The 23,831-nt window shown below is 49.1% G+C and overlaps 1 protein-coding gene and 1 pseudogene across 1 annotated transcript; both read left to right on the top strand.

Moving 5' to 3' along the window:
* LOC128813013 (hydrocephalus-inducing protein-like) overlaps positions 1-11,248 on the top strand; it is a 67,989-nt pseudogene extending 56,741 nt beyond the window's left edge.
* Positions 11,249-13,104: 1,856 nt separating this feature from the next.
* Positions 13,105-18,210, top strand: NUDT7 (nudix hydrolase 7). Its single transcript, XM_053987770.1, has 3 exons — positions 13,105-13,359; positions 15,342-15,500; positions 17,369-18,210. Exons 1-3 carry the CDS (start codon positions 13,216-13,218, stop codon positions 17,750-17,752), a joined length of 687 nt encoding a protein of 228 aa, XP_053843745.1. The 5' UTR covers positions 13,105-13,215; the 3' UTR covers positions 17,753-18,210.
* Positions 18,211-23,831: the final 5,621 nt, after the last annotated feature.

Genomic DNA, 23,831 nt, shown 5'->3' with positions numbered 1-23,831 from the left:
GGTACAAGGCCCAGAACTGTCCCAGCAACTCGGAGAATATAACCATCCTCAACAACTCCCCCATGGACGTAGAGGTCCAGTTCTCCTTTGAGAATGATGGGAAAGCAGAGACGTTCCTTTTGGACCCTCCCAGCATGGCACTGAAACCAAAGGAGAAGCAGGTAGAAGGGCAGGCAGGGCAGGCGCCGCGGAAGTGCCCAGGGGCTGCTCCTCCTGCTCACACCCAGAGCTCTTTGATTTCTTCCTGTGGGGCTGGGTCCAGGAGCTGACCATTTGGGCATACCCCACTTCCCCTGGCTTCCTGGAAGACAAACTCATCTGCAGCATTGGGAAGAACCCAGACCCAGTGGTCTTCAGCCTGTGCTGCCATGGGGTGCACGTGAAGCTGGAGGTCAGCCCCCTGGAGCTGTCTTTTGGCAAGCTGCTTCTGCATAGGTCAGTCATCCCACAAGCACTCCAGAACTTGTGACAAAGAGAAAACGTTTGACTCTGGTTTCCAGGGCACGGATGGAGCTGCTCCAAGTTGCATTCAGTGACGAGGCTGGTGTGAGCATCCAGCAGCTGATGCCAAGTGCCTTCCTGTCTCTGCAGGACTGACAGCAGGACCTTGGTCCTGAGAAACGACAACCTGCTGCCCATGGCCTGGCAGCTCAATGGGCTGGATGACCTTGCTGAGGACTTCTCCTTGTCCCAAGATAAAGGCACCATTGATCCCCGCTCAGAGTTTGAAGTGACAGTGCATTTCAAGGCCAGGCAGATTGGCAGCATTAAGAAGACCCTCCGACTAGAGGTGAGAGGGACTGTGAGCAGCCGTGTGCTCCTAGGGACAGGGTCAGGAAGAGCTGCACCTGACAGACACAAGGGTGCTGTGATCCCAACTTCTGCCTCTACACAGCGTTTGCCAGAACGTGCAGTGCATCCACATCCCCCCAGATAACCAGACACTGCATCCTGAGCCTGTACCACAACCACCTTGTCCCTGTGAATGGTTGAAGGTTGTTGTCTGGTTGTACAGACTGCAGCGTGATCTCTACATTCCTCCTGGACTTTGTCTGAAGCTCTTGCATAGTGCAACAAACTCTCCCTGTGGGATTTTGTTCCCCATGGTTTAGGGGCTGCATTTCAGAGAGGGGGCTAGGTGATTGGAGAGGGTTGTCAATGCCACCTGCTCTGAGACACCTCACACTTCTTGTGCTTGTTCTTACACCCCTGTGCCTCCCAAGGATGCTTTAGCAGCAGCATTCCCTGCTGTAGGAGTGCAGAGTTGGGCTGATAGGGTTTTTTACTGCAGGAGAATCCCACTGGGGCAGCCCATGAGAGGAACGGGTTAGCAAAGCTTGGGAGTCCGCCAATGCTTGTGAAGCCAGGGAGGCCACAGGGGAAGCAGCCAGCAGAGACAAGGACTTTCAGGCTGCCTACCAAAAGAATAATCTGAACAGTGTTTGTTTCTTGCTGTCTCAGGTTTCAGATACAGAAAATGTCCTGGGGATTGTTCAGGCTGAAAACATCAAAATCTCTGCAAAGGTCTATGAGGTTTCTCTGAGCATTGACATGCCCAAAGGTCAGTGGATGCCTCCCAAACAAAGCAGTCCAGGTGCACTGCATTACCTTGGGAGGTGGGTGACCAAAGCACTGGGATGGGATGGGATGGGATGGGATGGGATGGGATGGGATGGGATGGGATGGGATGGGATACAAGGATGGCATGGATACATGCCACAAAGCCCGTACCCTGCAACCTGCATGAAAAAAAGCATTGTCAGGGAACTGACAGCCTTAAGTCTCTCCCCTCTGAACTTTGAAGTGTGCAGCTTCATGTGCAGATTGGATTTGGGGGCTTTGAAATAACAGTGATGTGAACAGGCAGTTGGCAACGCCCACAGGCTCAGCACAGCATATAAAGTAATTGGATTTGTGCTTGGAAGCGAGGAAATGGGAGCCGAGCTCCTTAGCTACTAAGCCTGCAGATATTTTGAGTGAGAAGAGAAAGGGCAGACAAGTAGCTGGAAAACACTTCCAAGAATGGAAACTTGCTGGAAAGGGTTTTGTGCCGAGACCTCCATGTAGCTTGTGGCCTGTTGTATTCTGCAGCAGCTCACAAATACCGTGTTTGACCTCGCTCTGTGGCTTTTCTGCAGGTTCAGATGGAAGCTTGGAATTTGGAACCATTAATGTCCTGGATAATGTGAAGAAAGTCCTGAGGCTAAAGAACAAAGGGGTATACAACATTGAGTACAGGTGAGTCCAGCTGCCAGGTAGTGAGCATTTCCTTGGGTTCCCAGGCCTGCATTCTCCCTCTGTCAATGGCTAGAATCTGTTTCCATGCTATTTTCCATATCATGGTAAATACAAAACCTGGGCTCTCTAATCTCAATTATTCTACCAGAGAATCCAGCCCCAAACCAGCAGTTCTTCACAGCTCAGCTGCACTGACTTTCTTGGATGGTCACCTCCTTTATCTTTCTGAGACTCTGTAAAGAAGTGAATGAAAAATTTCAATGTCAAGGTTTCTTGCAGTAACATTGTGATTGTCTGCACTCTCTGTCAAGATCCAGGATTCCCTGAGCAGAGCTGGATTCTCCCTTTTTTTTTCTGGTCCTATGCAAAGTCCTGGCTGTGCTGGTGGCACCTATATTTTTAACTGCAGAGATCTCCATTCCTTCTCTTTCTCCCCAGTTTCACGCTGAAGGGTGCAGGTCCCGGGATGCGAAACGTGGCATCCTACTTCACTGTTGAGCCTCAGTCAGGCATGCTGACTGCCTCCCAGCGTGGTGTGAATATTGAGATACTCTTCCACCCCACAAGTGAAATCCTCCTCAAGAACAAGCCCATCCTGTACTGCCAGGTGAGCTGCCTGGGCCAGGCTGTGTTATCACACGGTGTTTTGGGAGCGTAAACAGGACAGGTGTCTAACGGACACCTTTAACTGGAGAATCCTCTCTCCTACTTACACAAACAAAGTCTTTCAAAACCATTTGGGAGGCTTCCTAAGTGGAGCTGAGAATCTGATTCTGGAGGAGGTGCTTAAACAGGGAGGGCTAAACTGGAGGCCTGGGGTGGAGGCTGGGGACTGGGGTAGAGGCTGGCCTCTTTGCTTTCTTTACCACCCTTCCTGTGGACACAGGTGATAGATGCCAGCTCAGGTGAAGGAGGCCAGGTTGTCACCAACATCCCAGTGATGGTGTCAGCAAAAGCTGAGTACAGCAAGTACAGCATTGAGCCTGCCTCACCCATCGACTTCGGTGCCGTGATCAAGGGCACCAAGGAGACCCAGACTGTCGTGCTGGAGAACAAAGGCATGCTCGGCTTCAAATTCCGCACCCACCGAGCACCCAAGGAGGCATCTGCATTAGAAAGCAAAAGGTACGAGAAGCCCTGCACCACCCTTTCTGTCTGAGGAGGCACAACCCCATGGCTGGTATGTGGCAGGCAGCCACAAGACCTGGGCTATCGTCCATTTGCATCCCTGGCTTGGGGAGAGGGGGCAGAAAAAGGCCTCGGTATCCGCATGTGTAGTATGAAGCTGGTGATAGAGCTGCTCGGTCCAGCAATGGGAGCTGCAGGCTGCTCTCTGGGAGCCATCAGGAGCACAAAGGCTTTCCTCTGTGAGGAGGAAGGCCAGCTTTGGCCTCAGAGAAAGGCAGGGGAGCTCAGCATGACAGATACTTCTGCTTTCTCCTCTCAGTTCAAAGCAAGGGGAATCTGCTCCATCGCCTACAAAGCACTCAGCTGTTGTAGATGTCGGCAAACCCAATAGGAAGACTGATGATGTCTAACTCCATTTCAGAAGGCTGAATGATTTCTTTATTATAATTATAATACATTAATATGCCAAATAAAAGAGGATACTAAATACTACATGCTACTTTCTCTAACTATCATATCTAACTAACTCACAACTCGCGACCCTGTTCTCCAGAGTCCAGACACAGGTGGATCCGATTGGCCATCAGGCCCAAACAATCCACCATGGTCCAACCAAGCACTCACTCTGGGTAAACAATTCTCCAAACACATTCCACAAGAGAAAAACATGGAGCAGAAATAGAAATTGTTTTCTCTTTCATTTCTCTCTGTGCACCTCAATAAAAAATCCTGAGAGAGAGAGAAATGTGCTTGCCACATATCACCGTTTTAGTATAAATTTAAAAAAATAAAATAAAAAAACTGCATCTGCAATTCTTCTGCAGGGTCCTGCAAAAGAGAGCAAACACATCTCAAGAGGTCCCCTTATCAATTTGCTAGTTATCAATCAAAAGCCAAATCAAATGCTGATGTGGAATATTCAACGAGATCCTTTACCTGCAAACCATCTATCAAATCTCTAAAACAAAACTTACAACATAAAAACCCAAACAACAATTAAAAGAATGCTCAAATTTCAAGTCCAAACAACTGATTCTCGGCAGAAGGTGTCCATTGATTGGAAACATTGATCTTGACATCCTCAAAAGTCCTTCTCAATGCTGAAACAGAGAACTGCTGAATCCTGAAACAAAACAACTGAAGAAAGTCCAAATTAAACAATTAAAAACCCATAAACAAAAACCAAATGAAACAATTAAAAACCCATAAACAAAAACCAAATGTGACATCATATAATTATCGAATACCAAAACACTGAATGTCATCCCAGAGACTGCAACAACTGATAAAACCAACTCTGGGCTGATTGTCAACCATGCAAACATACCTTTCTTGTGCAAAAACCATCACCAAATTAAAAAAAAAACTGAAAAAATCTCTGTAATGCCATGGCCAAAACTCTTAAATCAACCACTTTTTTTCTTGTTTTTTTGTCTTTTCAACCACCTCTATTTAATTAATCTTAAATCTATTTTTTTTTTTTTTTTTTTTTTTTTTTTTTTTTTTTTTTTTTTTTTTAAATCTCGGAATCAGAATGCCCAGCAAGTAGCAGGCTTTAAGACCCTGCGCAGCTGGCGGCCCCGGTCCGTGCGGGCGGAACCAAGATCCCCAACCCGGCCGTGGGGCACACGGGGCCCTCCGGCCGGGGGGCTGGACCAATCGGTCCCAGCCCGACCGGCGGGGCGGGATCTTCATCTTTACAGCCCGCCCCCACCATGCGGCCAGTGTCACGGCAAGTCTTCCAGCCTTGTGTTCATCCCGCACCGCGCCTGGTCGTGGCCGCAGCCACAGCCTCTCAGGACGCGGTTGGCCCCGCTCCTCAAACGAGGGCATGGCACAAGAACTGCCCCAGGGCTCAGCAGAGAAGGTGTTTTTCCCAGAGAAATGTTGATTCTCAGGACCTGCGGCACGGTTGGGCCGGCACGCAGCTCTCTGACCCCTGGCGGCAGCACCCCCACGCTCTCCGGGCACAAGACCAGCGGCAGCATTCCCAGAATTCATCCCCCCCTGCCCCCCAAACGTGAGCGGGAGGGGCGAGGGGCCTCGAGCTCCGGCGAGAATCCCCCACCCAAGCAAGAATTGGACCAAGAAAAACACTGTTCCCCAGAAAGGCACTAAACTTCGTAACTTTCACTTTCGCGGCAGCTGCAAGGAGCTGCCGAGGAGCGCCAGCAGCAGAGAACAGGCTGGGAGGGGACCCCGGGCTGATTGGAGACGGCGGGGTCCGCTCCAACGCAGCCAGAGGCTGCTGCTGCTCGCTGCTGTTGCTGTTGGCAGCGCCTGGCGACCCGGCGAAAGCCGCGGGAGGCGGCGGGGCAGCCGGGACCGGCGGGGCCGGCGCGGGGGCCGCTGCGGGCGGCGAGGCGCGCCATCACAGCCGATGTCGGCGGCGGAGCCGGCGCGGGGAGGTCCTCGGCCAGCGCCGCAGGCTGGGGGTCTTCTATATCATCACAGCTCGGATCGGGAACAGGCTCCGAGCCGGCGGGCGGGACCACCGGCGCGGCGGAACCGACCGCTGTGGAGGGATCAGCCGCTGGCGCAGGGGGCGCAGCCGCCGCCGCGGGAGCGATGACGGGCGGTGCCGGAGGCGCGGCCGACAACTCCGAGGCAGGGGCCGGCGCGGGAGCCGGCGCAGGCGGCGTCTCCGCCCCTGCCGAGGTGGCTTCAGGCTGGCTCTCAGCGGCGGGTGTGTCTCCCAGCTCCGAATGGGCAGGAGGAGGAGGAGGCACGGCTGCAGGCGGGGAAACCGGCGGGCGGAGCGGCGTCTCCGCCTCCGCCGGGAGCGGCCCCGCACCCTCCGAAGGGACGTGGAGGCGGGGCTCCCACGCAGCAGAAGGAGGAGGAGGTGGAGGATGCTCCCTCTGCGCAGAAGCAGAAGAAAACTTCTGAGCCACGGACAAAGGCTCTGCCCCCCCCCCCCCCCCCCCCTTTTCGCGGGGGGGCACCTGCAGCAAAGACTGGATTATCGGAAAAGAGGTCCGTTTCTGGACTATCGGAAGAAGCTCTAAATAAACTTTCACGTATCGAAACGCCCAGAGATCTCGCATGATGCTTTGCCTGATGAGGAAATTCAGGGATCTCCAAGCCTCTGTATTCAGGGAAAAAGCCAGATCCCCGAAAAAAACACGACTGTCTGCATATTCAAGAAACTCCAAAAAATCATCATCAGGGATAGAAATTCCATTGACCCGAGCCAAATCTCTCCAGAGGGCAAGTATAGGGCCATGTACACAAGACAAACCAATGTCGAAATCTGCAGACATCTCTTCCCAAGGTTAAAGTCCACCCCAGATCAGGGTAGTACTATTATCAGAAAATCAGTACCTTTCAAAGGAAGGCAGAGGCGTCCAGTTACGGCAAACTGCTCGGGGCTGCACCTGGTCCAATAGAAAGGGTTCCCACGGCGTCTTACCTCCCCTATCCCTCGCAGGGACGTCGGACATGCCTTTTCAAGAGGGTTCACCTCCTTTCCCGTGTTAAATCACGGCTGTGGACCGATCCAGGTCCTGGTTCTTCATCCAACGTTCGGGGTCACCACTTGTTGTAGATGTCGGCGAACCCAATGGGAAGAATGATGATGTCTAACTCCATTTCAGAAGGCTGAATGATTTCTTTATTATAATTATGTTATAATACATTAATATGCTATATAAAAGAGGATACTAAATACTACATGCTACTTTCTCTAACTATCATATCTAACTAACTCACAATTCGCGACCCTGTTCTCCAGAGCCCAGACACAGGTGGATCCGATTGGCCATCAGGCCCAAACAATCCACCATGGTCCAACCAAGCGCTCACTCTGGGTAAACAATTCTCCAAACACATTCCACAAGAGAAAAACAAGGAGCAGAAATAGAAATTGTTTTCTCTTTCATTTCTCTCTGTGCACCTCAATAAAATATCCTGAGAGAGAGAGAAATGTGCTTGCCACACTCAGCAAAGAAATCAAGCTCCTTGACACAGGTGGGTGACTCCTGCTCCCCAGCAGTGCTGCTGCAGGGGATGTGAGAAGATGCTGCTGTGCCCAGGCTGGGGGCTCATTGCCATAGGGTGGGATGTGGTCTGCAGGATGGAGTCCAGTATCTGCTCAGTCCCCCTGGCAGTCCTGTACTCTGGCTCTTGACCTGGAGTTGTGGGGTCAACAGAGGGGAGCAGGTCCTGTGTTTGGTAGCTGCGAGCCAGCATAGGTCTGTGAACACCACAGAAGCAAAAACATCCCCCACTGAACTCCCAGTCCACAGAGCTCAGACAACATTGCTTTTTCTTCTTCCCAGTCCCCTACCTCTCTCCCGTCATTTCTCACCGCTATTTCTGCTCTCCTGTGTTACCTATGGAGATTGAAGGATCAGAGCTGCCACCTTCATTCTTTACACTCAAACTCCTTTCTCTCTGCCACTTGGGGCAGATTTGCAGCTCCTCTTGGCTTGTTGCTCTCAGCCTGGGGCTGCCTTTGGGCCATGGATTCATCCTTCCCTGCCCTGGGACTGGGTGCTTGGGCCCAGCTGGAGGCCAAGGCAGGACATTCTCTTTGCTGGGGTGCTCGAGGCACAGCTATTAGCCATCAGCTTCTCCTGGAACTTTTTCTGCAGGGTCACCTCAATCTTGGCATGTTCACGGTGTCCCCCTGCTCCGGCTCCATCCGTCCCCGGGGCCAGCAGAAGATCACAGTGGAATGCCTCGCAGAGCAGGAGGGGACATGTGAGGAGCAGCTCTACATTGACATCCTGGGCAGAGACCCCAAGGACAATCCCCTCGGCATTCCCTTTACCTTGATTGCCGAGTCCTGCGTCCCAGGTACCTACTGCCCACAGTTCCCTTGGTCACACCTGCTGCTGATCAGCACCTACACTTGCTGCTTGGATAGAGAGGCACGCTAGCCTTGGTGTCCCACCTTAAAATCCTCAGAGGTTCCAGCCCTCTTCAAGTCCACCACTGGACTCATCCCTCCCAGGCTGAGAGGGATGCATGGAAGGATAAAAGGAAAGCAATGCTCTCTAAGGCTGAGGTTGACTGAGCTCCATCCTCACAGCCAGCTCCCCCACCCAAGGCTGGGTTTAGCAGTCACCCGGGCAGAAAGGGCTTATCAAGCCTTCTGAGAGGCCAGCAGGGTCCAGATAAACCCATCAGGGAGGCTTCTCCATGCTTATCCCTCCGGTGTGTCCACAGGACTCATTGAGGATGTCACGTTAATCTTCAAGGAGTACCCTATCTGCAGCAGCACCGACCTCAGACACAAGATGCAGTCGGTGAAAGGCAGGGGCCTGTTTGTCAGAGATGAGAACAGATTCATCTTCAACAATGTTCTGGTTGGGCAAGAGGCTGTAGCTCATTTCAGTATCTATAGTGCGAGCAGTCTGCCATGTGACGTGGTCCTCTCCATCAAACCCCTGCCTGGAAAGGTAAGGACAGGAGGCCAAGGTGGTGGTTACCCTCTAAGGGCCGTGTGAGAGCCTGTTTTGGTCTCCAGATGCTTCCAGATTGCTTCCTGTGGCCCAGACTAGGCTAGCTCAGTGCAGGTCAAACTGCAGGGGAGAGCAGCAGAGCCAGGGAACAGTTGTGTGGAATTCTGCATGTCTCGGGCAAGGCTTTGGCTCACACCTCTGGGTCTTCAGTGGGAGAATGGAATCCTTCTGAACCTCTCTTGGAAGCACACGCAGAGAGGGGATGTTATGAACTGACATGCCAGGGCTAAAGCAGAGCATTTCCTCAGGCTCCCTGGCTTTTCCTCCTCCTTGAAGGCCAGTTCTAGGTTATTTGCAGGGTCTTCCGTGCAGTGCCCATCTCCCATATAGGCTGGGGCAGCTACCAGCGCTCAAAACACACAGTGCAGCATTCCCTGGGAGGGAGAGAGCCTGCCCAGGGAAGCAGGAAGACACACTGTCCTGGGCTGTTCTCAGTAATGCATTTATGTATAAAACTGTGTCATGTTGAAAGGTGTTTTCTCCTAACATTGCTCTCTGGGTTCCCCCAAGGAACAAATCCCTATCAAAAACATTTTCAATTTGGATCCAGTCAAGATGTCCGTTCCTGGCTCATCCTATGCCGTTGCTACGGTGACCTTCACCCCGCCAGATGAGCAGAACTACAACTGCACATTCAAGGCTTCCCTTGTCATCCCAAAAGGGTAACTGACCCTATGAAATATTGGGGGAGGCCTCACTGATAGCTGCCTCTCCCCTGGGAAGGAACGGACCTCTTGTTAGCACTAATGCTTTCAGTAGCCTTAGGCAGAGTACTTGGCATGAGATGATCTGGGAGGCAGTAACTCTTAGAAAAGAAAAATTAGGCTGATGGTTTAGCCTGTATGAGGAACTACAAAGACAGGCAAATATTAGGTGGCCAACCAGAAGTTACTGAGATGTGCTGCAGCTGAGCTGGGGGTTTCCAAGGACAAAAGCTTAGATGAAGCAGTTTCTGTACCAGCAAGTCAGCAGTGACAATTTCCTCTTTGTTTCTGTAAAATGAGATGGTCCTCTGTGATTACCTGGCATTCATTAAGCTGTTGTGGAGTGATTGGAGCTGGTATGAAAGAGGAGCCTAGTTCCTCTGCCCTGGGACCTGTGTACTGGGGCTTTGACTTGCCCTTCCTCAACCCTTTAGTGGCTGAATTGGAACAAGAAAAGTCTAACTGCTAATAAGCAATTGCTTTTTTACTGTTCTTGGAAATGATCTTTACTGATGGTGACGATGATGTATTTTTGCCTTCTTGCTTTCATGCTGTGCTTTTGCTTGTTGCATAAGTCTCATCTCACTGCAGCCAGGGGATTTTCCATATCTCATCTGGTGCCTCATTTACCTGCTGTAGTGCATGATTCAATTAAGTGAAATTATTTTTAACTGTTATTGCGGAAGGCTCTGGCTCTTTGGAGCAGATTCCTCTTGCGAATGGCCCTGAGTGGATTGGGAAGAGGCTGGTGGGGGGGCTGTGTTGTGGGGTACAGGGGCACCAGGCAGGGAAAACACTCTGGCCCTTGCTGCTTTGCTTGCCCAGTGAGAAATGGGTTAGTGCCAGCTGAAATTGTTTCTGTGCCTCTCCTGCAGCTCTGTGAAAATCAAACCCCAAACCCTGACCTTCACCATCAGCGGGAGGGGGCATGAGCCGCAGCTGACAGTCGTGTGCCCGAGTGCTCGCAGCGAGAGGGGAAACGCCGTGCTGCGCTTCAAGAGGCTCTGGCTGAAGGATTCAGAGACACTGCCCCTGGTCATCCGTAACAACGGCAGCATACCTGTCAAGGTGAGGAGGACCTGCTCAAGGGATGGTCTGGTTTGGGAGCAACTGCTTGTGGCACAGGGGACGGGTCCCAAAAAACATGGCAGACCTGGGAAGAGGTGTCAGAAATTCTTTTTAAGCAAGTGACTGACATCTGTTCTCCAAGAAGGGAGTTCTTGGAAATTTTCCATCCAGTCTTAAGAAAGATGGTGGATTTGAGATATATATATATATATCTCTATATACATACATATATATATATATATATATATATATATATATATATATATATATATATATATATATATGTATCTCAGGTCACCTTTTGTTCTCATGGACACGTGTGATTTCCCAGTTCACTACATTTTAAGTAGACTTAGATGTGGTTTCATTACCTTCTGCTTGCACAGAGAGAGGATGCAACACTGTGTGCTCTGCAAGGAGACAGAAAAGCGGCTGGCTGGGAATGTTCGTCAGGCTAATACCAGTCCCCTTCTTCCTAGGATTTCTAACCTGAAGCCAACTCAGAATAGGGTGCAGGTGATTTTGACAGGCAGAGCCCGTGAGAAGAAGAGTCTTGGTAAACTGAAACGCTCTGTGTTACAGCAGACAGAGCAAGGCCAGAGACCCAAGAAGCAGGTGCACTGGAAACTACCACCTGAGTGACAGCATCTGTGTCAGCTGGAGCATCCGGCAGGAGCCGGCAACATCGTCTCTTCTGCTGCTGATGGTCTCCTGCCCTAAGTTAATTAATTACTTCTTAGTTAATTGTTAATTCTTAGTTAATTTAACAACGACCTAATAAAAAACTGATTAATCTTATTTATAACTACTTCACAAAAGGAACCGGTTTGTGCTGACCAGACAGGGTAATTAAATCAAGGGCTTCAGCAAAAAGAGGATATAAAAGGAAAGGGTGGATTGTGAGAGATGAGGTGGTATTCTGCTGAAGCCAAAAGGTTGTTAGGTTAAAGAATGAAAGGTGTTGGTTCGATGTGGTGTTGTTTGGATTTGTTCTGGTTGGTTTGTTGAGGGTTGCTGTGAGCTGGGAGAGGGGTGGGGTTGAAGACCTGACTAAAAAAGGAGTAGGATGAGAGGGGAGACCGTAAATTTGCAGATGACACCAAGGTGGGAGCATGTGTCAATCTGGTGAAGGGTAGGAGGGCTCTGCAGAGGGACCTGGACAGGCTGGATAGATGGGCTGAGTCCAACAACATAAAGTTTAACAAGTCCAAGTGCCAAGTCCTGCACGTTTGTCACAGCAACCCCTGCAGCGCTACAGACGGGGGACAGTGCCCAGACAGAAAGGGACCTGGGGGTACTGGTCAACAACCAGCTGGACATGAGCCAGCAGTGTGCCCTGGTGGCCAAGAAGGCCAATGGCTCCTGGCCTGGATCAGGAATGGTGTGGCCAGCAGGAGCAGGGAGGTCATTGGCACTGGTGAGGCCACACCTCGAGTGCTGTGTCCAGTTCTGGGTCCCTCAGTCTGGGAAGGACATTGAGATGCTTGAACATGTCCAGAGGAGGCAACAAGGCTGGTGAGGGGCTTGGAACACAAGCCCTGTGAAGAAAGGCTGAGGGAGCTGGGGGTGTTCAGCCTGGAGAAAAGGAGACTCAGAGGTGACCTTATCACTCTACAACTCCCTGAAAGGTGGCTGTAGTCAGGTCTCTTTCTCCAGGCAACAAGTGACAGAACGAGAGGACACAGTCTTAAGCTGTGCCAGGGGAAGTTTAGGTTAGATGTTAGAAAAAAATTCTTCACTGCAAGAGTAGTTGCATGCTGGAATCTTCTGCCCAGGGAGGTGGTGGAGTCACCAACCCTGGACATGTTTAAAAAAAGACTGGACGAGGCACTCAAGTGCCATGGTTTACTTGATGAGGAGGTGCTGGTCATAGGTTGGACTAGATGATCTTAAAGGTCTTTTCCAACCTAATTCATTCTGTGATTCTGTGAAAAGTTGGCAGCTGGGAGAGAATGGAAGTTCCCGAATACCCATCCAATGGGAAAGGGAACAGGGACTGCCTTGGCCAGGAAAAGGTATAAAAAAAGCCATATAAAAAAAAGGGGGTGGGTGGGTGTGTTGGTTTCTAGGGCAAGGGAGGCACACACCTGGCTCAGCTGAATCGTTACTAATAGAGTTTTCCTTTGCTTCAACGATTTGCCCCCACTGAATTGTATCTAAAAGTTAGTGCATTTCTAGCACCATGGAGGAGGAATAAGGTGATCTTTAAGGTCCTTCCCTGTTCTATGGTTCTGTGACTGGGCACGGATGCAGCACTTTCACGGTCCTTCCCCCACTGCGAGCTGCTCCGGTCGCGGAGTTGAGGCGGTACTGGACGGAATCGAGGGAGCCGCTGCACGTCTGGGGCAGCGGGGCCCCGCGTCGGGCAGGGAGCGAGCGGCGCCGCGGCTCCGGGCCAGGGACACGCCCGGAGCGGGGCAGGGAACGACCGAGCGCTGACTGGCGGAGCCGGGGCGGCGCCGGGCAGGGCGCAGCCGCTGGCGGTGCCGGAGGTGGCAGCAGAGCTGGAAGAGGAGCCGGGCCCCGGTCCCTGTCCCTGCCCGGGAGGTGAGGGGGGCACGGCTGGAGGGTGCCGGTGCTCCGCTCTGCCCGCTCCTAGGCAGGGGGTCATGGAGAAGGCCTGGCGCCGCCTGAGGGAGTTCGATGTCGGGGACAAGTTCTCCCGCTTGCCGCTGCCCAGAGCCGCCGTGCTGCTGCCGCTCGTGGTGCAAGGGGGGCGGCTGCACCTGCTGCTCACCGTCCGCTCCATGCAGGTACCGGGGGGGCTCCGAGGGGTGCGATCCTTCCCGGGGAACCATCGGTGTGCGCCGGACCCCCAGTCCCGCCCCTTCTTCCCAAGGGCACAGCCAGTTGTTTTCACACTCCTGTGATTCTGGTGTCTGCGTGCCAGGAACTTGCCGGCATCCCGGAAACCCGTGACAGGAAATAATAATTGCCACGGTCGGCAATGATTGCTTACTTAATTATCTGCTTACTTAAGTTAGGAAACTGACCATGCAGTGCAGCTTTATTAACTGAGGTTGTTCCGTCTGCAGTTAATAATACTATTTTCGCCCTTTAATACATAAAAGGCAAAAACTCAAGGCTCCCAGAACTCTTTCTCTAGCATTTTGTTTTCTTTTACAACTCTCGTTTTCCATCCCTGCGCACATCAACTGCCTGTATTCAGGAATTACTTTTTTCTGTTGCTGGGTCTTGCTTAAAAGACAAATAATCCCAGTTACATAGCTGATACATTGATTATAAATGTGTTTTTTATTGATCCTTGATGCACAAGCCTACTACTGGAATGTACTTAAAGCTTAAAGGTATCTTAGAAATAACTCCCTTTTTGATTACAGTTAAGAGTGGACACAGACTTCGAAGCAATAACTAAGGAACTTAATTTGTAATGCCAACTCTTCTGTCCCTTCCCTTCTCATCCTTCTTCCTGTTTTGGTCATGTCTTCAACCCCGCCCCTCTCCCGGATCTCAACAACACCCAACCAATTAAACAAAACACATCCTAACTGTTATGAACAGTTTCCAGGTGTTCCCCAGAAACGCGGGCAGGGTTTTCCTAGTTCCCATGGCAACACTAAAAGAAAACTACTAACTCTAGCTAAGTACCGATGTTGAAATGCTAATTAGCTAATTGCTCTGTTTGTTTTCTCTAAACTACCTGGGGACAACCGGCCTCCCACCCCTCCACTCCACGCTGTCACTCTGAGACTAACATGCAAATAGAAATCCCTTAGGATCATGGGAGTATTTTTAGGAGATAAAAAAGAATATAAATCAAAAACTGAACACAGTAGAGGAGTCTAGGCAAATGCCCTAGCTGAGGAAGAGGGAAACACATCCCCTGATTGACTTTTAACTGTCGCCATCACCTAAGAAGGAACAGACTATATTAGGCTCTGAGAAGCAGGGAAATAGGGACAGAGAGTCTTGGTGCTGCCACCACGGAAGGAGCGGGGACAGCTGTTGTTCTAGACTTCAGCAACAGACTCTGCACGCCACGCCTCCTCATCCTCGGGCCATCGGTGTGCCACAAGGAAAGGAGAAAGGACAGCTGCTGCTCGGGACTCCAGTGACCGGCTCTGCGCGCCTTCTTCCTTCTGGCTGCCTGGGAGAGCTACGACCGCGGGGGCGAGCTCTGTGTCGAGCCGCCTGCCCTGCTGATCTTTTTAATAAAGAGCTGAACATTAATAAAGGCATTAGCCCTGTTCATTTCACTAACTATAGATAACAAATAGGAAACAGAACCAACCATTTTCATTCTTTTGCTGCATAGCCTTTTTGGGCTGAAGCCAAATGTTATTTCCTCTCTCACAGGTACATTATTTAATTGTGTCTTTCAGAAGTTTTTGCTCTTAGAGTATTTTAATCTTGCTCTATAAGTTGTCTGTCTGGATTCACCTGTCAGTCATTTATGCAAACAAGATAATGCAAAATGTAAACTTTGACCTACTAAAGCAGAAGTTCCACAGTTACACAACGCTGTACAGGTGCAGTGTATTTCTTATAGCAAGGGTTTATGGATTAGCAGGGGATAGCCTCAGCATTTTCTTAGGTAGCTTCTCTTGCTAAGGCACGTTTCTTCTGCTCTGCAGACACCTTAACCACCATTTCCAGCTTCTTTGACTGGAAAGATGAACATAAAGGGATGCTGCAATGCAACATGCATCTGTGTGGATCCAATAAGAAACATAAACCTTGTTCTATTTAACAGTAGCACTCCTTTACATTCTAGCTGAGAAGATCACCAGGGGAAGTGTGTTTTCCAGGAGGTAAAAGGGAAGCCACTGATAAAGATGACATTGACACTGCTCTCCGAGAAGCTAAAGAAGAAGTGGGTCTTCAGCCAGAGAAGGTGGAAGTCATCTGTAGGCTGATGCCTGGAATTGATAAAGTAAGTCAGCATATCAATACAGAGTAAGTGTGGGTGCTTTTCTTTTGTGTGGTTGGCAGTGACCTTTTCAAACTTGTAACTTCCAAGAGGCGCTGCTTCTTCATGTGCACAGCCCATGTGTCCAGCAGAGCCCAGGGAAAGGGCTCTTGCTCAGTGTTTAGTATTTGTGAGACCAGCTCTGGGGCACCAGTCAGTGACTCTGGAGTACCAGACAGACACCGCTGCCCTGGTGAGAGTTTAGCAGAGAGCCAGGAGCACAGTCACGGGGCTACAGCCAGTGGGTGATGAGCAGACAGGCTGAGAGAGGTGGGCTTGCTCAGCTTGAAAGCTACCAGGGGTTTTGGCTGCTTCCTTCTCCAGGGGCATCAGAGAGAGAACAATACCAGAACTCTTCTTGAGACAGTGGACACAGCAGCAGCATGGACGTTTTGATAAGATGCAAGAAAAAAATCCTCTTCACCATGAGGTCTGCCCAAAACTGGAGCAGATGCTCCTGACAGGCTGTATAATCTCCATCCCTGGAGCTGTGCAGAGATCGCTCACCCAGGCAGGGTTGCAGCAGGCTGCTGTAGCCTCACAGGTGTCTTGTTAATTTTCTGCTGACTCCAGGGCAGTGCAGACAGAGAGGGAGCACCAGAGAGGATGTGCACCAGGATCGTGTGCATCATCTTCCACTAGCAGGGAGACTCCCAGGGGTGTCTTTGGAGTGTAGGTCACCATTTGTCAATTCACAGGTTCTCAATTTCTGTAACAGTGTTCAGTATTACATGGGATCGATTTGCCCATAGAACAGAGGAATTGCTGTTTCTGAAGACTATTTTTGTTCACCAGGTAACCGTTTATTACTATGCCTCCTGTTCGTCTATCTGTTAGCAATATGCTCTCCCGATTAAAAAAGGAAAGAACTACTTTTGAAATTGTATTGAAAAAAGCTTTATTTAACTACTTAAATTATAATTTCTCTACAGACAACCTTAAAGCCACTTAGTTCAGAGGTAGTGTGTAAAAAGGATCAAATTTTCCCTTTCTTCCAGCCAATTACTTCAGTCAGTAGGAGAGATGGTGTGGGTTTTGGACCATGAATATTGTACATGTCAGATGATATTTTTTCTCCTCAATATATACATTCCAGGTGCTTCTGACTTGGACTGGGTCTTTCCAGACTTGAATCAAATACCACAAACACTGTTTTGCTCTTCCTCCTTTCTACAAGACAGTGATCTTTGTTAGTGTGAATAAATAGAACTAGCAATGTATCCGAAAGAGTTTTGGTGTTCCATTGATGCAAAGTATGAATTCAGTGATTTTGTCTTGCCATGGAAGTAGGGATTACATTTAGAATCAAAATGTCCATAAATAAGGTGTTTCAAGAAGTGTTATATTTTATGGCTAAATATATTGCAATAATATTTCTGTACCTATAGAAAAATATTCCCATATTCTGGAAAATTCCTGTATCCCAGGAAAACAATACAGAAATATGATGAAGGATAGGGAAAATCTGGATTAAAATCAGAATTTAAAAATGTAAATGAGAAAGCATGCATGCTTTTTTACTTCTGTAGCAAAGTCGCAAGCCTTTTTAACTGCTATATGATTATACAAGATGAACAGATTATCTGTAAAGTCATTTTTGACAAATACAAAAATATGATTTCAAATTCTCCAAGTCAAATAGCTTGCCATTATGGGGACTAAATTGCATTGCAGTTAAAAATAGTTCATAGGCGTCTTGTACCCATTTTGTAACAATGAAATGTTTTTTTTAAGTAATGAAGATTTTTACGTGGTACAAACATAAGTGTTTGAGGGTTTTGTTGATTTTTTAAAATTTACTTATTTATTGGGGGTTTTTTCTCTCTTTTTAGATTAATAACTTGGTGACACCAGTTGTAGGATTTGTGGAGGATACATTCCAGGTCACTCCTAATCCAGATGAAGTGAGCGAGGTTTTTGTTGTGCCTTTGGAGTACTTTGTCAAGCCCTTAAATTACAAGACCTTCTCTTATAAAACCTCCTCAGGTTACTTAACTCGCATACACTGCTTTACATACGATGACCAGGAACACAGAAAGTCATTCAAGATATGGGGACTGACTGCCCACTTTGCTGTATTTCTTGCTCTTGTAATTTTTGGAGAGAGACCTACCTTTGAAGTGGATTATGATCTTGACAACTTAATTTCATCCTCTGAGAATTACTTCATTAATTTGTATGCATCCGTACATGAAAGAAAGAAGAGTAATCTGTGACAACTTGGTCCGGCCATTAATTTATTTTGAAAGAGGAAAAAGGAGGTTTGTTTATTTCCTTTTTACCTATTTTTTGAAAGCTACACTTGAATTTCTTCTGAATTGGGAACTTCAGGTTGACAATCCCTAACTGGATTATTACCATTTTTAATCTCTTTTAAGAGTTCTGAGAAGCACATAGTATTTTTTGTGAAACAGACTTTGAAAAGGTCTGTTTCAGTTCCTTCTCAGTTTTGGTGCCTTTGTTCTGTGTGTTTCTGTGGTTTGCCTTGTCTGTAATGAGATAATACTATTTGATGTAATTCCTGTTTGAGTTAACCTATGAAACCTTCTGGGGATCTGGCTACCTCTTGCACGTGCCATACATGGACAATGTGATCCATACAGTCTTGTGTGGTATCAAAAAGCACTTACAGAATGCACAAGAAAAATACAAATAGTTTCAGGTGATTTCACAATCTTGTTTTGTTTTGCTTGGGCTTGTGGAGGGAAGAGGGCGGGTTAAAATTGCAATTAATTGTGGTTAATTTAACATTACTCACAAGGCAATTCTGTAGGCTATGGAAAACTTAGGATACAGGCAACAGGACTGAAGTTTGTCCCTCACTGTCTTGTTATCAAACCTCACTCAGCTGCTGGCAGGAGTCTACTCCAGGACAGAAAAGTGGAGGTGAGGATTCACGAGGCCAGAAATGCTTATGTGTAGTTGACCAGGCACCCTGGCAGTGTCAGACACGTGGTGCTCCTTGTGCTGGAAATCCTTGTTCCCTCTTTGCTGCTGAACTAGCAGCTCATTCATGGTGGTCAGGACTTCACTGCAAATAGTGATGTCTGTAAAAGCTCAAGTGATTTAGTTGAATTGTAGATTCGAGATCTGCTGCACAGCTCCAGGTGTCTCCAGGCCTGAACAGCTGATCTGAATCCCCAGGAGAGCTGAAGCATTCGGTGTCTGTCGGAATCTTGGGCCCGAGTGCAAGGCTCCAGGAAGATGAAGCAAACCCTCAGATGTTCCTGTGGCTGTTGGCACTTGTGCTGCCCCTGCTGCAGTCACTAACAGATGCAAGTGTGATAAAGAAAAGCTGATGGCAGTTCCTGTGCACATGCAGTAACTGCCATCGAACCTTTCCCATTCCTACATTAACTTTTTCGGCTAATGTTGTTAATATCTATTTACATTGAATATTATGCACTCATTGTGTTTGATACCAGTTGACTTTTTAAGTTAAAAAAAAAAAAATACTTGATTTTTTGGCTAGCGTGAACTCCTTGGAGAAGTAGAAGGCACACGTATGAAGAACAGGATTTTTTTTCAGTATTAAGCACTTGTGTGACGCAGCCCACCGGAGCCCGGGCTAGCTCTCAGAACTCCAGCACCATGCCGGAGTGGGGAACGGCCTCAGGATGGGGATTTACCAGAGGCAGAACCTTTAGAGCCACTTGCTCTGTGGTGCCAGATACAGAAGCAGCAACAGGGACCAACGGGGGGCCATGGCCAGCGCAGAGTCACGGAGCAGGCAGAGAGTCACTGCGGAGCATCCAGGAGCCGCGCGGAGAAAGAGCCGCTGCCGCAAAGCCACGCTGCCAAGACGAGCGAGCGCGGTCCGCGCGGAAACTCGCCGCCACCACAGAGTCGCGAAACAGCACAGTATCCTGGGGGAAGGAAGAAATTCCCTTCTAGCAGATCAGGTTTGGGTAGGGACGTTCTGGGGATAGAGTCATGCAGGCAGAGCAGCAAGAGAGGAGACCAAACACTGTGGCCTTACTGGGAATAAAAGCAAACCTGAAAAGCAAAAGAAGGAACACAGCAAGACAATCCCTAAAACAAGGAGATGGCAAAAGAGAGTTTAAATGGGCAGTAAAGCAGCAAGGAAGAATCATAAAACCATGAGAGCAATCAGCTTGCCAAAAGCGATGGAAACACAGACAGGCTGTGCCTATCGACTGTGGGCTTCAAAGGCACTTTCTGCCTGGAGAAACATGACCAGCACTGGCTGGCAGTGTGGTTCCAGTATTAAAAGCCAATCTTGGCTCTCCAGGGGTTCTTGCTGCCTGTGCAGGCAAGCTGGGCTGCTGGGCATTCCTACCTGCAGCCAGCAGGCCAGGTTCTGCCCTCTGGGACACACAGACACAGCAAACACGCATTTTCTAGCACACAGATATCAACCCCTGAGCACCAAAATGCTCTCCAAAAGTCTAACCCAGGCGATTTTGGCTCCCTCCTGTCTCTTCCCACCAGCCCACTCTTGGCACAGGGCTCATCTGAGAAAATGTTTCCCTGACTGAAATTCAAATGGTCTCCATTTTCCTCTTTAGAGTGGAACACAACTGGTGACATTTTTCAGCTTTTTCCCTCTCAACTCTCTTGGGAAACTGCAAAACAATCACAAGTGAAAGTGAAAACCTCCAGGAGCACACGGCTTTGGATGTGCTGTGGTTCTCCAAAGGGAAAGCAGAGCACCATGTTGCTTTTGGAAAAGCTGAGCAGAGCTGAATGAAGTTTAGCAGGAGCCTGAAGTGGCACGCACCTAAAGGCCTCCCGCTGCATCTGCTACATCAGCCTGATTCCAGGGCTGTTTCAGAGCACACTTCCTGCAGTGCCAATGCCATTAATGAGAAGTGATTCCAGCATTAATTGGAGAAGACTCAGCCCCTGAGCTTTGACTGTGAGCTGCACAAAGGGAGCCAAACAGGCTGAGAGAGACAGAGATTCCTACCAGGAACCAAGATTAACCAAGGAGACACAGGATGTGGTATACAGTCAAGGCAAAGCTTGAGAGCAGGCAAGAACCCTCAACATTCCTATCACTCCAGAGTTTTCAAGAGAAGGAAACTCCTTTGGGATAGATACCATCAACGCATGGCCAAAATCAGGGGAGAATTCCCAGCACAGGAAGATTTCCACCATCTTGCAGAACAAAGGTGCTGAGACATTTTCTTCTGCATGTGCTGCAGCAGATAACTTGCTTTGCTGTACACTCTGGGAATGACAGCACTCTCCTCTTCCAGCACAGAGTTAAAGCTCCAGGTGCCGGCACTTACCTTGTCCTTATTCATGAAGGACAGTGCCATTTCAGAGACCTCATGGGCGACGAAGTTCTGAAATACCATCTCTGGTGGGGAAACCCGAAACAAGCTCTGTTTTGGGGCAACTGGTGGCAGCTGGAGAGGCAAGAGAGAGCAGGGAGAGGTTCAGCTGCTGGGAGGAAGGTTCATGAAGGACAATCTTACACTGATCCCAGTGAAGTACAGACTCTGCGTGAGCACGTCTGCCCAGCCCACACTGGGGCAACAGTGGCTCACCCACCTCTGCTCTGAGCTGATCAAGAGCTGCTTGATCAGCTCAGAGCAGGCTCGAGCCAAGCTGCTCTTCTGGCTTGTATTTCTCCGGGTTTCCTTCTCCAGAGTGCCAGGCAGCACTTTCCTTAAGCACAGCCCTGTGCCCACTGGGGCACTGACTGAGCACTCATGGAGTAAGTAAAACCCAAGAATTTACTCTATGGGAACCAATTTTGGGATGTCCTTTACTCTGAGACAGGGAAACCAAGGCCCACACAACTGCAAATATTTTTTTTTTTTTTTTGATCTAGAACTTAGGCATCAGTAAGAAAAGAACAGTACCAGAAGAGGTGTGAAAGATGAGGTGATATTTGGCTGAGGCCAAAAGGTTATTAAGTGAAAGAATGGAATTTGTTGGTTCTATGTGTTGTTTGTGGTTTGGATTTGTTCAGGTTGGTTTGTTGGGTGTTGCTGTGAGCTGGGAGAAGGACAGGGTTGAAGACCTGACCAAAAGGAAGTAGGATGAGAGGGAAGGGGAGGCGAGTCTCCTTTACATCTGGCAGCCTGCAAAATCTAACAGCCTGGCAGGGTCCAACACATTGTTCCAACCCAGAGCATGAATGCAATTTGTTTTGTTCAATCTGCAGTAATTACTGCAGGTCCTCGGCCTTCAAAGGCCAACGCTGCCACTCTGGAGGGAATCCTATGACCCCGAGCATTTGATGGTGACCACACCAAAGTAAGAGGTGGCTACTTCAGCAGGAGAATGGCAAATGGCAATTTTGTGCCTTTGTGTCCCTAGCCTTCCCCCCACTCTTTTAGCAATGGCAGCTACACTCCAGCACACCCCAGCAGCTTCAGCAGAGGCTCTTTGTGTTGTCTTAGTGCAGATCAGGACTCCCAGTCCACCACTACCAGCAGTTTACAATGACAACAGGACCTGGACACTGAGGTATTTTGCTGGAGGCAAGCCTGTCACAAGCACACACCCTCCTCAAACTTCACATCAAACAGAAAGGAAAAGAGCAGGAAAAGGCTACCTTTGGGCGAGTCTCGCTCATGTCTAGAAATGGGCTAATTCTGGGCAGAATACTCCCCACAGTGCTGTGGGGATTATTCTCCTTCTTCATGTTGAGAATCTGGAACTTAGAGGGAAGCAGCTGAAAGGCAAAAAAGGAACAAAAATAAAAACAAAAAAAAAAAAAAAAAAAAAAAAAAAAAAACCCAAAAAAAAAAGAAACAAAAAAACCCAAAAAAAAAAAAACAAACCCAAAAACAAACAAAAAACCCCACACCAAATCAGCAAGAGCATCAGAAATGTGCTTGTTCAGAAAAGCTTCAGAAAAGCTTTTCCTGAACAAGTAGCACTGGTGAATAATTTGTGATCACTAGACACTAGGACAGTTCTGGAAGCCCTGGAAGTTACCTGCTGAAATACTTAGCACCAATAAATTAATAATACAGAGTGCAATACACATACTCCAACCACATGGCTGTGTCCCATTAGTCTCTCTGTGATTTGATGTGACATGTTTGGGGATTTCTGCTCTTTGGGCATTTGTTTCCTCATTGGATTGAGGCAGTGACCTTTTCAGAGAGTGGGGAGGAGCTCTCAGAACTCCCCTAACTCCATCCCTGCACAACACTCAAAGCTCACAGCGAGGAGATAGCACTGCTGGGTGAGTCCAAGAGAAGCAAGAAAGCAAAGTTGTACCAAGAGTGAGGTGCACAGGAATGTGCCCGAGTTTTCGTTCTCTCTGTTCATTAGCATTTGTTTTCTCTCTCTGGGCTCACAGGCCCCTCCACAGAAGAAAACAGAGGGATCTCCTGGAGAGAGCCTCAGCAGTGGGGCATCTTCAGTCAAGTGAGCTCCAGACGGCCAAGGGACCTTTGTGGCCCTGGCTCCAGTGCTGCCTGCAGGGCTGGATCTGCGCCCACACAGGAGATGAGAGAGAACAGCTGGCTGGGAAGCTCTTCCAGCTGGGACCAGCCGTGTCTCTCAAGGCTTTGGGCAGAGTTGGAGCTTCCCCCCCCCCACGTGCCCGGGTGCCCAAGGGCAGGTTGGTCAGAGCAGCACAGGTGAGTGCCCAGCCTGACAGAAGGAATTGCTGTGGCAAAGGGAAAGGGAAAGAAGCACATGCTCAGGGCTTCAGCTGCACATTGGTTTCACTTGGCTCTGGTGGCACAGCCAGGCAGGATGCTGGACTGTCCCTGAAACATCACACAGCGTTCCCTACTGCACCAGGACAGCCCCCACCAAGGGCCAGGAGCACGGCACAAAGAGGTGGGGAGGGGGTCTGCAGCTTCACAGGCTGCTGACAACAGGGGCGGGGAGAGGAGGGACATGAGGGGAGTTTCCAGCCTTAACACAGCCCCAGTGGCTACTCACAGTCTCAGGCTTCAGTCTTTCCCTGAGCAGAAGACGAGGGCTCGGTGTCTTTTTTGGGGATCCAGAAGCCATTTTGGAAGGAGGATGTTGCAGATGAGCGACAATGCCTCAGCAAAACTGGAAGGAGCAACAATGGAACTCTGAAAATCCACAACCCAATTCATGGCAGACTCCAAGGATATACTGGTGCTCAAGATTTGATATTATTGAAAAGGAGCAAGAGACAGAGTCCAACTTGCCCCGCCCCAGGGAGGTACCTGGGCAGTCCCACCTTGCCCAAATCTGCATTAATCCCCTGGAGTCTTACGTTTTGTGAGACCTCACCACAGAGAAGACCAGAAGAGGATTTCGTGGGTTGGGTGGGATCCATGGAATGGTGATATTTTCTACTAAATCTGTCTCTGTCACTCTCCT

The sequence above is a fragment of the Vidua macroura genome, chromosome 11, assembly GCF_024509145.1.
Source record: "Vidua macroura isolate BioBank_ID:100142 chromosome 11, ASM2450914v1, whole genome shotgun sequence".
In the NCBI taxonomy this organism is placed as follows: domain Eukaryota; kingdom Metazoa; phylum Chordata; class Aves; order Passeriformes; family Viduidae; genus Vidua; species Vidua macroura.
This window is presented reverse-complemented; position numbering and strand designations above follow the sequence as displayed.

What these genes read in the sequence shown, in the direction of transcription:
- NUDT7 (XM_053987770.1), top strand. Translation starts at nt 13,216, where the DNA reads ATGGAGAAGGCCTGGCGCCGCCTGAGGGAGTTCGATGTCGGGGACAAG. An exon ending in TCACCGTCCGCTCCATGCAG is followed by an intron (nt 13,360 to 15,341) that starts GTACCGGGGGGG and finishes TTTACATTCTAG; the next exon opens with CTGAGAAGATCACCAGGGGA. An exon ending in TGATGCCTGGAATTGATAAA is followed by an intron (nt 15,501 to 17,368) that starts GTAAGTCAGCAT and finishes CTCTCTTTTTAG; the next exon opens with ATTAATAACTTGGTGACACC.